Genomic DNA, 18,695 nt, shown 5'->3' with positions numbered 1-18,695 from the left:
CTCACATGGGTGTACACTGTAGTATGCCATGTGTGAACAAAGCCTTAAAGCAGCATTCCATCTTGGGGAGAAAAAAAAATTAAAGTCAGCAGCTACAATACAAATACTGTAGCTGCTGACTTTTAATATAAGGACACTTACCTGTCCAGGGAGCCCGCAATGTCGGTACCCGAAGCTGAGCCGTCCCTCGGCTCCAGGTGCAGGCGCCGGCATCCTTACTAAGGGAAATGGGAAGTGAAGCCTTGAGGCTTCACAGCTTGTATCCTACTGCACATGCGTGAGTCACGCTGCACTTTCTGAATGGTCCCGTTGTCTTATAGGACCTGTGTGTGTCTCTCAGAAGGCAGCGGGGGAAGGAAGAGGGCCCGCAAATGACATAGGTCACTGCAGCGCCCTTACACGGAAGTGGGAGCAGATACTTGCTCCCCCACCGAAAGGTGCCAAATGTGGCACCAGAGGGGTGAGGAAGGAGATAAGCGGAGATTACACTTTTTGGGTGGAACTCTGCTTTAAGATCATACCTTAAGATCAACTTTCAGCCATTATTCACACTGAAGGAGGATTTAAAATCGTACGAGTTCAGCTGAACTCGCACATTTTCAAACATGCATTTCAGTGCAGGGGCGATTTGAAAAACATCTGTGCAGGTTCTCATGCATAGATGTCTATTTAAATTGCCCCCAAAGTCACCAAAAATAGTGCAGGAACTACTTTTGGAAATCGGTGCGATGCCACAAAGTCTGCGCCGCACTGATTGGGGCAGGGCCTTTGCCAGCAACAGACTGCGATTTGGCATGTGATTTAACATGTCAGATTGCTCCAGTGTGAATGGGGAACTAAGCCCTGGTTCACATTGATGCGATTTGTCAATCGGCGTGCGAAAGCGCCGGCATTTGCTGGAAATGGTAGCGTCTGAATCGGTGCGATGCTGCATTTGTGGCGCTGCACCGATTCCCAAAAGTAGTTTCTGTACTACTTTTGGCAATTTCGGGGTGCGATTTCCATTGACATCTGTGCAGAAACCTGCACAGATGTCTCTGAAATCACCCCCAAAGTCTAGACTGACATGCGGGAATGAAATTGTGTGAGTTCAGCTGAACCTGGGCTAAAAGGAGAGGCCAAATCCCACATATCTTTATGTGACTTTATTTGACTGTTCGTACGAAGTCCCTGTACTAATGTATCTTCATAATGTCAAATTTAGTCATTACCATTTTCATCATCCTGTAATTGTCCTAATCTATGAACAGGAATGTTTTCATTATCAATGGGTCTTAATTCCTAAGATCTTCAATGGATTTCAGGTGTGTTGTAGGCTGGAGGCTGTTATATGAACCTTCCTGTGCAACAGCCAAGGCAACCAATAGCATCAGGCATACTTATAAAGTGAAAGGGAACTGTGAACAAAACACAAAATTTACAAAAGCTAGCCATACACTAGTAGATTTTTGAATGGAAATTCTCAATACAGTCGACAGGTTGACGAATGTCTTTGGAAAGTACTGCGAAATATCGTTTACATTTTGAACAAATGGATGTTGCCAAATGAAAGCCATACACTAAGAAATTCTTTTAAGAAACATTTTCCATCCTGCTCCATCAATTTTGTCATCCCTGTGGTCAAAAAATGTGAATGTGATCCCACTAACAATTAGAAAATTGAAAGGAACATTGCCAGCAGTGTGACAGCAGTCTCTGACAATCCCCTGTAGCACTACCTATAGTGCAAATTATGTGCGGCCCCTTGGGGATGTCAGGGGCCACAGCTGAGGCCCCTCTATATCTAGTAAGTTTGCCATCAATGCTCTCAATTCTGAAAGAACAGCTGGATTAGTTCAAAACATTGTGTGGTATATTGCTGAATTAGGGCCTAGATTCAAATTGGATGGATTGTTTCCTTCCATGCTCATATTACATAGTTATGGTAAAGCTGTAAGTCAGCCATACATGTAGCAATTGGTGATTGATGCGGACTGAGAACTCAGAAATCTGCACAATCGATCATATAAATCTATGTTCTGAGTAAGGATGAGCTCAGGCATGGAGCGGACTGACCATTCGGGCACTTGGGCACTGCCCGAGGGCCCCATGCCACCAAGGGGCCCGATCAGGGTTGCCAGCCTCAATAAAACCGGTATGTAAAAAAACTGTTTTTTTTTTGTTTTGTTTTTAAATCCCAAGATTATAGCTGCCCCACCTCTCCAGTGCCTTTTCTGTGTGTGTGTGTGTGTGTGTGTGTGTGTGTGTATACGGTATGTATGTGTGTGTGTGTGTGTGTGTGTATACTGTGTGGCCCCATAATCTATTGCCTGGGGGCCCCATAATCTCCTATTGCCCGGGGGCCCCATGAGTTGTCAGTCCACCCCTGTTCGTATACTCCAATTGCAGAGCCTGCCAGGATGTCGGCGCAGCGCTGCGCTAATCACAGGCAGTGAGGCATTCCCAATCTCTGCAGCCGCACATAGGGGCAATGTCTTACTGCCTGTGATTAGCGCAACACAACTCTGCACGTTGAGTATGCGAATACGCCTGAGCTCATCCTTATTTCTGAGAGATTTCTCCGATTATTATTTTTTGGCCTGTGCAGAAGCAATCAGGAAATGTATGCCGCAGCCAATAGACTTGGCAAACTCTGTCGATAGCTACGTAATTGATCAAATAATGCTTATTTGGTTTATAATTTAAATTAAATGTGTTCAGTTTAGCTGCATTGAACAATCAATATATGTCCATCATAAGATCTATGACTGATAGATTATACTTTCAATATTTTCGGTCCATCTCACAGTCCAGAAGAATACCATATGTGTTGACGCGTTTGATATTTTATTCAGTGATTAATCAATTGTTTTGCTCATTTCTCTGAGCTTTAGATAAAGGTATTTTTGCTTTTCAAACTTGGTGACCTATAATATTGAAATATATTGGCCTCCAATGTCATTGTCGGTGTGCATTTATCTGACAGAAGGAAGTTGAGCTGACAGACGTGGAAAAGAAGAGGCTCCCCAGAAGGATAATCCATTTTGCCAGTGGAGAGGTGCTAGAAGAGTACAGCACAGAGGAAGAAGAGGAGGAGGAGGAGGAAGATCAGAGGATCGATTTTCGGAATGTGGACACGGTATGGATATCATTCTGACTCTGCCTGCTTAGTGCTGTCCTGTAAGTCTGATGGACAGAAGAGGCAAACTGACAAAGCTAGAATGGACCACGGATCTGTGTGTTGCTGTATCTTTCCCACGCTGACTCTAATATTGAGAACTGAGCGATCACATGACTGCTGATCACTCCGTTCTCAACCTGCTCCAAGTGGAGAGCGGTGACCGCAGTCGCCGCTCTTCACTCTGCTCCTCCAGCGCACACTGCAGCACCAGCCTGGGAGGGGAGGTTGGTACAGCTGGCTTTCGCTCTCAGTGATGTGCTGAAAGGTGGAGCCAGCTGTCAATTAGGCAGCAGGGTGGAAACCAATGATATTGTTGGGATCCTTCCTGAACCTGGTACAGCTCTGCTAATAGTGAGGAACATCCCGTTCTAAGCTGACTCTTGGTCACAGGAGAAAAAAGTAAGTGTACTCCTGTAGCCCACAAGAGAAGTATGGTCAAAGAAGCTTTGGTCATACTTCTATTTTAACACCTCAGTTTTTGGTTTTCGGAGCCCCCCGTAACATAGTTTTATTACTTGGTGATCGGCCAATAAGTCTTTTATTTTTCAACTTTCTTTACAGACCAAGTTGTCCAGCAAAAGTGGCAGTTAAAAGGTTGAAACAAACCATTTCCCACGGACAGGTGTGATTACAGTTGTCAGCTTCTGTTTATATAGTTAAAGTGTAAACACAAAAAAAAAGGAATAGTCCATCTAACACCATCCTCTACACAGGTTGACAATGCTAATGTCCAAAGGTTGCTACACTCTCCTCCAGAGATGCAGTGAAGGAGTGAGTGTAGCTACCCTATGACAGGAAGTGTGTTAATGCTGGTGATCCCCAGGTGAAAAAAAGTAAATGCAGCCACCACATCTAAAGATTAGTAAATTGTAATATATTACATTTGTATTTTTGAGTTTAGATATACTTTCATTTCCAGCATCTACCAAAATATCACATGGACCAAACTTTTAATGTGTGTCCCCACTGAAAATGTACTATCGTTTCCCTGACTAATGTTTACATCGGCGTCTTGTTAGACCCAGCAGTACAGATAGATAATAATCAACCCGCATGGAATTCTGGGAACTGTTATTTCACGTAGTAACAATTTTCTTATGTTTTTCGGCAGACGCAGATGAGCTGGATCACATACGTACAGTTCTGGATAATTCGGGTTGCCACCACCGCTTTTTATAGTGAGTAATTAGATGGGTAAAGTTTTGCCTCCTTTGGAACCATTTCACACGTTTTTGAGTGTAAATTAAAGCTAAACTCCAGGCAGATATACAAGACTTCCATTAATGCAGAGCTGTATTAAATAAAATGTGTAATGCCACGTACACACAATCTGACTTTCCGGCAGACTTGGTCCAGCAGACCGGAATCCGTTGGACAATTCGATCGTGTGTGGGCTCCAGCAGACTTTTTTTCCCAAAAATCCAACGGACCTAGAAATAAAACATGTTTCAAATCTATCCGATGGACTCAAGTCTGACATACTAAAAATCGGGAAAACCGTTCGTCTGTATGCTAGTCCGACGGACCAAATACGATGCAAGGGCAGCTATTGGCTACTCGCTATTGAACTTCCATGTTTAGTGCCGTTTACGTCATCACATTCAAAACAAACTTTCGAACAGATTTTGTCCGGTCTTGTGTGGCCAAGTCCATTTCGTTCAGAAAGTCCGTCGGACCTCTGCCGAAAGTCCTTCGGGAAGACCGTCAGACCTAGTCCGTCAAAGTCTGGTCGTCTGTGTACGCGGCATTAATGTGTTTTTTTTTCAATGTATGTAGTGTAAGTACCTGATTTTGACTTTGTATCAGATTAGAAGAGGAATAATAAGTCAAGTTGGGTGTGCTGAAGTGGTCATGTGATTAAAAAGCAACATACTGACAGGAGAGAGTAAAAGGACAGAAAGATTAGTTAAACAGTCTTCCACTTCTCTTTGTACTGTCCAATCACAGGTTGGGGGATGGAACAAGACCTGTAAGTGTTTATCAACTGCAGCAAGAAAAAAAAACAGGTCTCCTGCCTTGCCAGATGAGGGTGTGCTGTGTGGCATAGCTGTGTAAATCTTAGTACTGAGTAGACTAAAACACAAATACTTTGGAAAAACAGCTTTTGTATAGGGGTTTCTTCTGAGCATTTAGCAGTTCAGCTTTAGGAGATCACATAAACTCACTATAATTGGAAATTACATAGTGCCCACGTGACCCATTCCACTAATAGATTATCTGACTTTTTCAACTGCTGCCTATTATAGTGAAGAACTCTTGCTGAACTTTGCTCCTTCCATTTGGTAGAATGCCAAAATGGTTATTTCTAATGTTTGGTGTACTTTTATATTTCCTGCTATGAAATGGATATGGCAAGCTCTTCTTGCTGTTGACTGTAAGGCCAACTCCACAAAGACCTCAAAAGCAGCATGTGGTGTAATTACCAAAAACGGCCTATAAATCCAGAGGCCAGCATACTGAACCACATATCTCAATAAAAACAAGGCGCTTATTGAAGTGATTAGTTAACTGTGATCTAAGAGGAATGGTACTGGCAGCATACAAAAGGCTTAGTTTCCTGGGTTCTTGTTTCTGTCCCTTGAAGGACCCATTTCTGGTCAAATTAGAGATGTAAAATAATCAAATCAAATTTTTTGATTGACTGTAAAAGGAGGGGATTTAAATTGCCACGATCGAACCCATCCAAAAAATGTAATTGCTTTTAAAATGCATAGGGTTTTTTTTTTGTAGTGAGTTTGCCCATTCAATAAACTATATTGAAGGTGTTAGTTTATTGTCCAATTTCAGCTTCGCAGTAAAGCCTAGTACAAACAGACCAAATACGGGATGGCATTGGCTAGTTCAATAGCCTGTGTATACGGCAGCCAGTCCGAAGGGGTATGACCGAAAAAGGTCTGCCAATCAGCTCCTGATCAGTGCTCTCACCCAATGGCTGACCGGAGTACTCTGGTGGGGGAGGGTGTCCCCATGTCAGAACACAATAGCTCAAGCCCACTGGGTTGAACGAAAAGAAAACTACTAGTGCGTACTAGGCTTTACTGTTTTCTGCTAATCGTTCAAACCTGTGGGGTATAGATTCAATAATTTCTGGCAATTGTTGGTGATTGTATTTGAGATTCTTGGTGGATGGAAAGTGGGTGCTATGTGTATGGTGTCACAAATATTTAAAACAGTGGACCTGTGGACTTGGCACTCTTATGTATTTAGCCACCTGGGTCAGGTATGGGTTCACAGTATAGCTAAACTAAAAAACAAAAATGTAACACACTGTAGCTTCCAATCCTTAAAAGTGGTGGCTGCATTTATTTTTTATTTTTTTTTATTTTTTTTTCACCTGGTGATCTGGCCAGCAAAATATTCTTGTATTAGGCTCCATTCACACTTGTATGACTCGAAAGTTGCACCAATTTTGGAGTGCAACTTTGACACAACTTTGGATGGGTGCAACTTGGATACGAATTTGGCTTTGACCAGTGATAATGGGCAATAGTTGCACACAAGTTGCATTGTATAACATTCAGGAACGAATTTTATGCAACTTCTGAGGGTTAACATTGATATCTATAGCCCTCAAGTTACATAATAGTCAGACCAAAGTAGTGCAAGAACTACTTTGAAGTTGTTGCAACTTTATGTTGAGCATATATGAATGGGTATCATTGGAAAACATGGGGAACGTCTTGTCATGCAACTTTGATGTCCAAAGTTGCATAATAAGTCGCACAAGTGTGAATGGAGCCTTCAGGTTTCGCCATTCTGGATAGAGGAGACACCTTGGACAGCAGCATTGTGCTTTTTTTTTTTTTTTTATTTTTTTTTTTTTTTTAAGACATTTTTATTACTAGACATCAAAAGTTACATACTATATCAATCCAATACATAACTATGTCCATAGAAGTACAAATATATGAAGGAAGCAATATTCACCTCCGAACAATAATAAATAATAATAATAAATAAATAATAGTTACATACTACACATGTCATGAGTAATCATCTTCATATCCGTAATGTTAAATTCGGACCAGCAATATTTCTCATAGCCTAGTCAGTGCTTTTTATTTTATTTTTTTTTTAATTTATTTTTTTGAGAGCAGCATTATTAACTTGTGGAGAGGGTAGAGATCAATGCACTAGCACACGGGTAGGGAACCAAGATTTAGAAGGACTTTACTAACAAATTAAAGCCAAACTCCAGCTAACACTTTTTAAGCAGTTACAGACGCAGTTTTTTTTTATTGCTTTTGAGTTAAAGGGTTTACATAAATGAATAAAAACTGACCCTTGTAAGCATTCCTGTCAGTGATAAATGGTTTGTCTCATCTCTCTAACTGCCGCTTTTGCTTGGCAGCTGGTTCCATTATAGAAAGTTGAAAAACAACCTGGTGGTACAAGTCTGCTGTTTCCACTGCAGGTGGAGCTCAACCGCAGAGGCAATGCAGAGGGGGAGGGATACATGATGAACAGGGTTCCTCTATGTTTTCCTGTGTCACTGTGGCAGCGATCAATTTGGCTATTAATATTCCTGGTTATGCACTCTTTCGAAGAGACAGGGTAAAAAGGAAAGGTCTGAGCATGTAGGCCCTTTACAAAATAATCTAGAGTGTGTGAATGGGGACAAAGAAAAGGCAAATTTTATTAAATACTTTCTTCAGCTCTGTGTATACAAAGGAGCATAGGGTAGCTCAAGTCCATAATGAGAATGGTATTGACACAGCCCCAAATGCTCCACAATGGCTCAAATGTGATATGTACTGGAAATTTTTAGACAGAATAAAGGTGGATAAAGCACCTGGACCAGATGGCATCCACCCACCGATCCTAAAATAATCAAGCTCTGTCATTTCAAAGCTATTGTATCTAATTTTTAGGGACTTGTTAATGACTGGAATAGTACCACTGGCTTGGTGTAGAGCCAATGTGATGCCCATATTTAAAAAGGGATCAAATTCTTTACCAAGTAACTATAGACCTGTTAGTTTACCTTCTATAGTTGGGAAGATACTGGAGAGTTTAATAAAAGACCACATAGACAAGTTCTTTCTGGAAAAAATATTTTAAGAAAAATATGGATTCATGAAAGGCAGAAGTTGTCAAACAAATCTGATTTCTTTTTATGAGGAGTCAAGTAAATCCTTGGCCAGTGGGGTGGCTATGGACATGGTATACTTGGATTTTGCAAAAGTGTTTGACACAGTTTCCCACACACAGCTAATGTGTAAAGTCTACAGGTTTGGAAAGATCAATTTGTAAATGGATAGAAAGCTGGCTAAAAGACTAAATTCAGAGAGTAGTGGTTAATGATTAATACTCGGAATGGTCTATGATCAGTGGTGTACCCCAAGGTTCAGTGTTGGGACCTTTTACTTTTTAATATATTTATAGTCAGACTTGGAATAACGTCCTTACAGAATGTCTTCAATTTACAAGCTGACCTCAATGCACTGTTTAATTGGGCGACTACGTGGCAGATGAGGTTTAATGTGGATAAATGTAAAGTTATGCACTTGGAGACTAAGAATATGCATGCATCATACATACTAGGGGGAGTACAACTGTGGGGATCCATAACGGAGAAGGATATGGGGGTTTTGGTAGATCATAAGCTTAATAATAGCATGCAATTCCAAGCTGCGGTTTCTAAAAGAAGCAAGATTCTTTCTTGTATTAAGAGAGAGATGTTATTATGCCCCTATACTAATTATTAGTTGGCCCTTATCTGGAATATGCAGTTCAGCCAAGCTGATAAAGGGGATGGAGGAGCTCAGCTATGAGGAATGATTAGAAGAACTGAATTTATTCTCTTTTGAGAAGAAGAGAGTAAGGGGGGTATGATCAACATGTACAAATGCATAAGAGGTCCATATAATGAACTTGGTGTTGAGTTATTCGCTTTAAGATCATCACAGAGGACAAGGGGCACTCTTTATGCCTAGAGGAAAAGAGATTTAATCTTCAAATACGGAAAGGTTTCTTCATAGTAAGAGCTGTGAAAATGTGGATTAGATTCCCTCCAGAGATGGGTTTTGTCCAGCTCAGTAGATTCTAGATTCTTTCCTAAATGTACATAATAACTGGGTACTAACAACTTGATATATATATATTCTTTTTTTTTTTTAACTCGATGGTTTTCTTTTTTCAACCTGACTAACTATGTAACTCTGGTGGCCATCTTAGGTGTGCCAAAGTCTATTTAAGACCCTGTCCCCTGGGTTTGGTGTGCTTTATGCCAGTGGGTAATGTAGGGAAAGGTACCTCTCTGTCAGGCCAGCTGGAACCTGCTCTGTTTTGCTTGAAACCGTGAGTGCACCCGGTTGGGCAGCTTTCAACCAGGTTTGTGGTGAACTGTTGCTGCATTACTTCAATACAAGTTTTCTATTGCACCTAATTGAGTGAAATATTGCTGCCACACCATGCTGTACCCCACGTACAAGCCTAAGAAAAAAAGTTTTAAGGATTGGTAATCTGCAATAAGATATATATATATATATATATATATATATATATATATATATATATATATATATATATATATATATATATATATTTTTTTTTCTTTAGGTTTATAATTGCCTATTGGGCCCTTTCACATCTTTTCATTCTAGTGCATTGGACGGTAGTGCATTGTGGTGTGCTGCCTTAGTGTGTTGGGGTGCCCATGAAAATGAATTGCAGCATGACCGAACAACATATGGATTGTGTGCTACTTGAACTCACAGGTGTAATGGGCTTAAAAAATGCAGGGTTTTTAATTCATTTTTTTTTTTTATGAACTTGATGGACTTGTGTCTTTTTAACCTGACTAATTTATGTTGCTATGTCCATGGCTAGCCCAACTAATGGACTTGGCCCCTGGTAACCTCAACAGCAGTGTAGCCCAGGTCATTGTGTTTTTAGTGGTTTCTCCACCATGATCTCAAAGTCTGGCATCCTGTACAACAGTATATGCTGCACATACTTTGGGAATATCATAAATATTACTCTACATGAGGACAGATCCCAATAAGGCTGCCATCCAATTGGGATGCTGCTCACAGGAACTCCATAGAAGACACAGCAGGGAGATGAAATACTGAACTGTTCCTCCCAGAACAGCTAGATAAGCGAGGTGTCATCTGTGATGGAACCGTCCCACACTTCACTTGGGTGCTTCCGTAAGTATAACGCTTCCTCCAGTCTGAACATAGATATCAGATATTATAGCCACCTATTGCAACCATGAACTGACCAGGACTAGTTTAGCTACAAAACTGGAACTCTCATTAAACAAACTTACACAGAATATATACCCCACAGGAACAATACAAACTGCACACAGGAATATAATTACCATAGCTAGACAACAACCAACATGTACTATAAACATTGTTTAATTAGTTTAATTAGCCACCTGGACACTCAGCAGTCTCATTCCAGGTCAGACTTGCCGGCATTGAGCTCACAAAGTACAATACACATTATTATAAGTATAAACACATCCCCTACAGTAGTTTTGCTAGCAGACAATAGGTGTGTTAAGTGGCAAAGTTAACAATGGGTGAAAAACCCTTATGAGACACACTAGACCTAGTTACTTTAAACACACTATAGCAGGCGACCCCAGACAGGTGGCTTGACCATCTGTTTTGAGTCTCACAGTGTGAAGCAGTCACTATAGGCAATGAGACAGCTAGGCCCTATACAGGGACCCTGGGAGTGTCTGTGTGTCTTGGGGAGACATGGATTTGAATCCAAACTAACATGACCACTTCACAGATCCCCCAGACATACACCTCATAAAGAGTAGTGTTCCCTAAAAAGCCAGGGCTCATAGTCAGTAGGCAAGAAGCTAGCCTGCAGTCCCCTCCAAAAGCCTCTGTCCCAGACCAGCTGTATAAGCGAGGTATTGTCCTCTTGTTGGCGACTTACATTCTGAAGCATTTTTTTTGCAACAAGCGATGTATATGTATAAAAAGCAGGTGAATGATGTTCTTGTGTATTTTAGTTCTTGCAAGCTATAGGATCAGAAGTGTGATATAAGCCTAAGGAGGATTAGATGTTGTATAAGAATAGGTCTACTGGTGGTGGTGGCAACATTGCAGGAATAGACATTAGTGAGGATATAGATGGAGTTTATAAGGTTCCTAACAAGATTTGCTAGGGGCAGGGGCAAAATAAAAGCTGTGATTGTACAATTTTCATTAGAAGTCCTATTCTTTCCTTGTTTACATTTTGTGAAGCAGTAGTGATGGATCTGAAAGAAGAGCCCAAACATATTCTTCTCAACAGCCTACTGAAGTCTGTGTCCACAACTGGTTAAATTATCCCTCTAATTCTTGCTCCCCTCAAAATAATCTGAAATTGGGGGGAGTTATGGTGTATATACAGCTGGTCATCCATTGATCACACTCTAGCAGAAGCTCACCATTGGTTGCCATTTTTAACCCTGAGCAACATGGAGTTTGTAACTGCAAAAAAAGCTTGTATGTGGCTAATAGCTACGTTCTGTCTTATGTCTTGCAGCATGTGATTTCCTTGGAGGAAAACTGGCAAACCTGTTTGGTCTGAATTCTCCCAAATATCAGTATGCTATTGATGAATACAACAGAGCACAGGAAGAGGTAAAATGATAGTCTTCTTCAGCCAAACTGTTTTAATGGTCATACTCTACATGTCCCTGCTGTGTTTATATGGCTACAAAGCAGTGCTGTGACAAGGTCATCTAGTGCTCAAGCGAAGTTGCCAAATGGTTCCCCCCCCTCAAAATGTATGAGCTTAATGTATCAGCAAAAATCATCTCCCTCCCCTCCAAAAGAATGTAAGCACTAAACTTCACACTTCACAAGCCAAAATTCTCCCCCAAACTTTCCCAATGCCCCTGTTCCAGTGCAAATTCCCCCTTCCAGCTCAAATCCTCTCCCCCTCCCCAAACCACCCCCTTAGCACAAATCCTCTACCCCCCCCCAAATTTTCCTTCTGAGCATAAATTCCCCCACCCCCCTCGAAATTCCCCTCTCAGCAAAAAACCCCTGTCCTAGCAATTATTCCCCCCCCCCATTTCTCCTAACACAAATCCCCCAATCATCAGGGGCATGGTTTTGACATGAAGCAGTGAGGATGCTTCTCCTGTAAGCTCCGGCACTGGCACTCGTTATAACAGCCTTTATCGCAATAAATGGCAACCTACCTCATATGGACAGTATGTGAAAGCGAACGGGTAAGACCCTGCCTAAAAAGAACCCCTCTACTGGCTCCATCAAGCGCTTCCTAGCCACAGAACCAGAGGACTTCACTGAGACGTGCTGCCTAGGCCGCTCGCCGGGTGGTTCAGGCGCTGGTTTCGCCTCCCGTCATAGGCCTGATTCCACACGCCATTCCCCAGTATCCTCTGTTGGCTCGGGAGGGCATAGGAGCCCATCCAGACACTCAGGAGTTTCAGAGCTAGTGAGCGGTCTCCCCACCAAGCCAGACCTGGCCTTCATGCTTCTTGGCCTTGAGAAAGCTATTAAAAAGAAGTGTCTGCGGTTCGATCCGATCTAGCATAAGTGCTGGAATGAGTGGAGGAATTGGAACAATACCTTGATAGACATGCAGCGGCCATTAGAGACCTGCAGGCTACTAACCGCAATCTCGCCATAGCCCACTGAATGACTCTCTACAAAATTAAAGACAAGGAGAACCGCAACGGGCAGAACAACATACAGATCAGAAGCCTGCCAGAGACGACAGGGAATGATGACCTCCCCGCCTCAATCCGCGGCATCTTTAACAGCACACTGAGCAATCCGGCTGATCACCCTTTGAAGCTGGACAGAGTTCACCGGGCTCTCTGAGCCCGCAACTTGTCTTCGGACACCCTGAGGAATGTCACTTGCAGGGTCCATTATTTTTGTGGAAAAGGTGCTCATCATGAGGAAGGCAAGAGAAGCTGCCACCCTTGAATTTGATGGAGTCACCCTGTCTTTCTTCCCTGACCTGGCTAGGAAAACCCTGGAACGCCAGAGGGCACTAACAACCCTAACAGATAAGCTGCACTCTATCAACTACTGACGGGGGTTCCCTGACGCCCTCATAGCTAACAGAGGTGGTAAAACAGCTATTCTCCGCTTCTTAGAGAACTTGGACAAGTTCTGCATGGAGCTCAGCATCGAGCCTCGAACTCCCTGGTTGGCAGGATGCCATCCCTGCACTTCCTAATACATCTGAAGTAGGGATGAGCTTCGTGTTTGAGTTGAACATACGTTTGACTCGAACATCGGCTGTTCGCCCGTTCGGCGAACGTTATGGGCCGTTAGCGCCAAATTCGTGTGGCACTCACGGCCCACAATGCACTGCGTCATCGCAGTGCATTGCTGGCTCATGATTGGCCAAGCATGCACTGTGACCCCGCATGCTTGGCCAATCACAGCGCCAGCAGCGAGGAGAGCCATGATTGGCCACAGGCAGGATGCCTGTGGCCAATCATAGCTCAGGCTGTGTAGTACACGCCCCACACTATATAAGGCCGCCAGCGCGGCGGCCTTGTGTAGTGTGTTGGCGTCTGAAGCAGTTAGTGGGTGTTCTGTGTACCTTCAACACAGTATACACCGATCGTTATCGGTCGATTTTCGATCTTGCTCTTCTGTAGTGGTTGTTGTCTGCGTGCCCTGACCGCAGTATACACCGCTATATTCACCTCACCTATATAGCTAGTGATCTATCTTTTATAATAGAGCTTGCAGTCAGTAGTGTTAGGAGCTTGTGCGTGCTCTGTACCCAGTACACACCGCTATATCCACCTACATAGCTCTTCTCTATTTGAGCCCACTTGCCATCTGCAGGAGTTATTGGAAGTTGTGTGTGCCTCCAGCACAGCACAGTATACATCTGTATATACCCCTTTATTGCTGGTGTTCTATAATAAAGGCATCCCCAGGAGTTAGTGGGTGTTTTGTGCCTCCAGCACAATATACACCTGTATCTACCCTTTATTGCTGTTCTCTAATAGAGCCATCTGCAGGGCTTGGTGGTTGTTGTGTGACTCCATTACAGTATACCCCTTTATCTCTGGTGTTCTATAATAAAGGCATCTGCAGGAGTTAGTGGGTGTTGTGTGCCTCTAGCACAATATACACTACCCAACTGCTGTTTTACCCAACTCCCTTCAGGCCATTACCATGTCTGGAAGGCCAGCAAGGAGAGGCAGACAGGCGCAAGCCGATAAAAGAGGGCAAGCAGGCTCTGTGTCTAGAGACAACAGTGATGGTCGTGGGCGCGGTGCATTGTCATCAGCACGTGGCCATGGGACACGCTTGTCCTTCTTTTCGGCAGCTGGACATGTTGAACCGCAACATGCCAACGACTTGGTAGAGTGGATGACCAAGCCCTCTTCATCCTCCTCATCCTCTCTCACCCAGTCTCAGGGTACTAGCAAAGCAGCTGCCAACGCATCGTCTTCCCTCATCTCAATGTCATCATCAGTGGCTCCTTCCCTAGACCCACCACGTCCTCCTGAGGAGTCTCCTGAACTCTTTGAGCACAGTGTTGGGTACATGCTCCAGGAGGATGCCCAGTGTTTTGTAGCCTCTGATGATGACACTCAGCTAGAGGAAGGCAGTAGCGTGAATGCAGAGAGAGGGGATGCTCAGGAAGGACAGCAATCTGGCAGTCATGTTTCACAAGCTGCAGCATATTGCCAGGTTTGCTACAACGATGAAGAGGGAGGGGATGATGAGGGCACTGACTCCACATGGGTGCCTGGTAGGAGAGAGGAGGAGGAGGAGGAGGCACATGTCCAACGAGGCAGGATGGCCTCCAGGGGCCAGCTTAGGGGCAGCACACCGACTGAATCACACCGCAGAGCTCCGCCTGTGCAGGGTGCTGCCTCTGCGCGTTATTTTCTAAAAGTTCTTTGGTGTGGGCCTTTTTTGAGACGAGTGCATCAGATCGCACCGTTGCTATTTGCAACATATGTCTCAAGCGTATCTAGCCAAAACATCAGGCGCTTGGGCACCACATGCTTGACCAGACATATGTTGACCTGCCATGCAGCTCGTTGGCAAGCGTACCTCAAAGACCCACACCAAAGAACAAAGTGGACCTCTCCTTGCTCCTCATCAGCTGGCATCTCCAACCCCACTAGACCTTCAGTCCTCTCTGAAACCTGCTCTGAGAGGAATGAAGGTGTAGAATTAGGTGTGTCACAGCCAAGTGCTTCCGGGAACTCTGCTAGCGGTACACCCACGTCCGATTATAGCAGGCAAATGTCCCTGCCCCAGCTGCTGGACCAGCGAAAGAAGTTCACTCCCAGCCATCCACATGCCCAACGGTTGAATGCTAGCTTGGCTTAATTGCTAGCACTTCAACTGCTGCCTTTTCAGTTGGTAGACTCGGCCCCCTTCCGTGAGTTTGTACAATGTGCGGTTCCTCAGTGGCAGGTCCCCAAACGCCACTTTTTCTCAATGAAGGCGATTCCGGCTCTCTACCGGCATGTGGAAGGCAATGTCCTTGCCTCGCTGGACAGGGCGGTCAGCGGTAAGGTGCATATTACCGCTGACTCATGGTCCAGCAGGCATGGACAGGGACGTTACCTGTCTTTCACGGCCCATTGGGTCACTCTTCTGGCAGCTGGGAAGGATGCAGGACAAGGTGCAGTAGTGTTGGAGGTTGTTCCGCCACCACGCCTCCAAAATGCTACTATTGGTTGTGACACACCTCTCTCCTCCACCCCCTCCTCTTCTTCTTCCTCCATGGCCTCTTCCAGTGCACTGTCCTCAGAACCAGCGGTGCTCCGTAGGCGTTCCAGAGGCTACGCAAGTACGCAGGCAAAACGATGCCATGCCGTGCTTGCGCTGGTTTGTTTGGGGGACAGGAGCCACACTGGGGCGCATGTTTTGTCAGCTCTGCAGGGGCAGGCCGAGAGGTGGTTGACGCTACGCCAGCTTAAGCCAGGAATGGTGCTTTGCGACAATGGCACCAACCTCCTCTCCACCCTCCGACAGGGAAAACTGACCCATGTGCCCTGTGTAGCTCACGTCCTTAACCTGGTGGTGCAGCGGTTCTTGGGCAGGTACCCGGGCTTAGAGGATGTCCTGAAGCAGGCCAGGAAAGTCTGTGTGCATTTCCGCCGATCATTTAATGCCTGTGCTCGGCTGGCTGGGCTCCAAAAGGAGTTGAACCTGCCCAAGAACCGCCTTATATGTGACATGCCCACCAGGTGGAACTCAACGTTGGCCATGCTGCAGCGGCTGCACACGCAGCAGAGGGCCATCAATGAGTACCTGTGCGACTACGGCACCAGGACAGAGTCAGGGGAGCTTGGTTTTTTCTCACCACGCCAGTGGGGCATGATCAGGGATGCATGCACTGTCCTGTCACCATTTGAGGAGGCCACAAGGATGGTGAGCAGTGACGGTGCATGCATCAGTGACACTGTACCTCTTGTCCACCTCTTGGAGCATACGCTGCGTGGAATAATGGACAGGGAACTTGAGGCAGAACAGAGGCAGGAAGAGGAGGACTTCCTTGCCTCTCAAGGCCCCCTTTATCCAGACAGTGTTCCTGCTGTGCCACCCATCACACAGGAAGAGGATGAGGAGGAGGAAGAGGAGGAGGAGGAGGATGATTGTGTCAGCATGGAGGTGGAGGCTGGCACTCAGCAGCAGCAGTCTTGTAGGGATGATTTACAGTCCCAAGAAACACGTGGACTTGTACGTGGCTGGGAGGAGGTAGCTGCGGATCATGTTGTTCTTAGTGAACCAGAGGACTCCGGACCGAATGCCTCAGCTAACCTACGCTGCATGGCCTCCCTGATCCTGCAAAGCCTGCGGAGGGATCCTCGTATTCCTCAGATCAAGGAGAGGGACCATTACTGGCTGGCCACTCTCCTTGATCCATGGTACAAGGGTAAGGTTGCCGACCTTATCTTGCCATCGCAGAGGGAGCAGAGGATGAGACATCTCCGGGAGGCCTTGCAGAAAGGTCTGTGCAACGCGTTCCCAGAGACTGGGAGGTTACAAACTCCTGGTCCTGGACATCGGTCAGAAGGAGCGGTGGAGAAGGTGGCCGTCTGATGCTTTCAGACAATTTTTTAGTCCGCAGCCCCAAGGTATGATCGGTTCCAGCAACCATCGCCTGCGTCTGATTTACATGGTGCAGGAATACCTAGGGGCAAGGTCAGACTTGGACACCTTTCCCACCGAAAATCCTCTGGCTTACTGGGTCTTGAGGATGGATCACTGGCCAGAGCTTGCACAGTATGCAATTGAGCTACTGGCCTGTCCTGCATCCAGCGTTCTTTCGGAACGCACCTTCAGTGCTGCTGGTGGCTTTGTTACCGATCACAGGGTGCGCCTGTCCACCGAATCAGTTGATCGACTGACCTTCATCAAGATGAATCAGTCTTGGATCACCCACAGCTACCAACCACCTGAAGCTGATGTAACCGAATAATTTTTTTTGAAATATCACATCCCTTCAAGACTGCCTATGCTGATGCTGAGTGACTGTCCTGTTATGTTGATTGTCTATCCTCTTCCTCCTCCGCTGATATGTTGGAAGAACATATCTGGTTCTGGGTGATGCCATCAGCCCAATTTTTCTGCCCCTGTTTAACAGGGGCGTTTAATTAAAATTTTTGATGCAATGCTTTGCAGCAGGGCTAATTCCTGCAATAAAACAAGAGTATATGGGAGAGGTTGCAGTGTCGTGGCACCAGCACCAGTGCCTAAGGCCCAATTTTTCTGCCCCTGTTTAACAGGGACATGTAATTACAATTCTTGATATAATATTTCACAGGAGGGCCCCTTCCTGTGCCCACCCAGAGTAACGGTGAGGACTTATAGTGTTGTGGCACCAGCACCACAACCACCAAAGGTCAATTTTTCTACCACTGTTCAACAATGGCATGTAATTACAATTCTTGATATAATCGTTCACAGCAGGGCGCTCCAGCGCACACCAAGAGTCACTTTGAGGGCTTACAATGTTGTGGCAAAACCAACACCTTGTTCCGCCATTTCTGCAGAGCATATAGGGCAGGCCCCTACTTTCAAACATCCAACTTACAAACATCTCCTACTTGCAAACGGAAGGAGATAACAGCAAGTGAGATGAAAAAAGATGGACGACAAAACAAATTATACAGGGGTGATAACCCTTCCCTATGTTTTCCAAAAAGCTTAAAAATAGTTTTTTTGACTGGAGCTACACTTTAAAAATGTACCAGTTGAAAATTACAAACAGATTCAACTTAACACAACAAACCTACACAGTCTCTGTCTTGTTTGCACCGCCTGTATACTGCTATTCTGAGTATATAGGGCCTGGGGGCCACACGCATTTCCTTTTTTTAATATGAGTATGGGGTTCCCCTTAATATGCGTACAAGACCCAAAGGGGCTGGTAATGGGCAGGGAGGGCTACCCATGCCATTTTTCTCAATGATTTTCAACCATATTGCAGGAACCAGATATAACATTAAAACCGCAAGCAGCTTTAAATGACGTTATTTCCGTTAAATGTCATTTTGTGCAGGGACTGTTCTAAACACTGGAAACATGTGGCACTTCACAGGCAT

At 44.8% G+C, this 18,695-nt stretch overlaps 1 protein-coding gene across 2 annotated transcripts in view; it reads left to right on the top strand.

Moving 5' to 3' along the window:
* FAM177B (family with sequence similarity 177 member B) overlaps positions 1-18,695 on the top strand; it is a 54,956-nt gene that overhangs the window by 14,766 nt on the left and 21,495 nt on the right. For both annotated transcript variants that reach the window (XM_077485841.1, XM_077485842.1), the window contains exons 3-5: positions 2,966-3,118; positions 4,272-4,338; positions 11,663-11,760. In XM_077485841.1, coding sequence (XP_077341967.1) covers positions 2,966-3,118; positions 4,272-4,338; positions 11,663-11,760 — 318 coding nt within the window. The remainder of the gene's footprint in view (positions 1-2,965; positions 3,119-4,271; positions 4,339-11,662; positions 11,761-18,695) is intronic.

Source organism: Lithobates pipiens, unplaced genomic scaffold (genome assembly GCF_037356315.1).
Source record: "Lithobates pipiens isolate NorthernLeopardFrog02 unplaced genomic scaffold, aLitPip1_a1.2 Scaffold_18, whole genome shotgun sequence".
In the NCBI taxonomy this organism is placed as follows: Eukaryota; Metazoa; Chordata; class Amphibia; order Anura; family Ranidae; genus Lithobates; species Lithobates pipiens.
The sequence above is the reverse complement of the archived record's forward strand: the minus strand, read 5'-3'. Positions and strand labels throughout refer to the sequence as shown.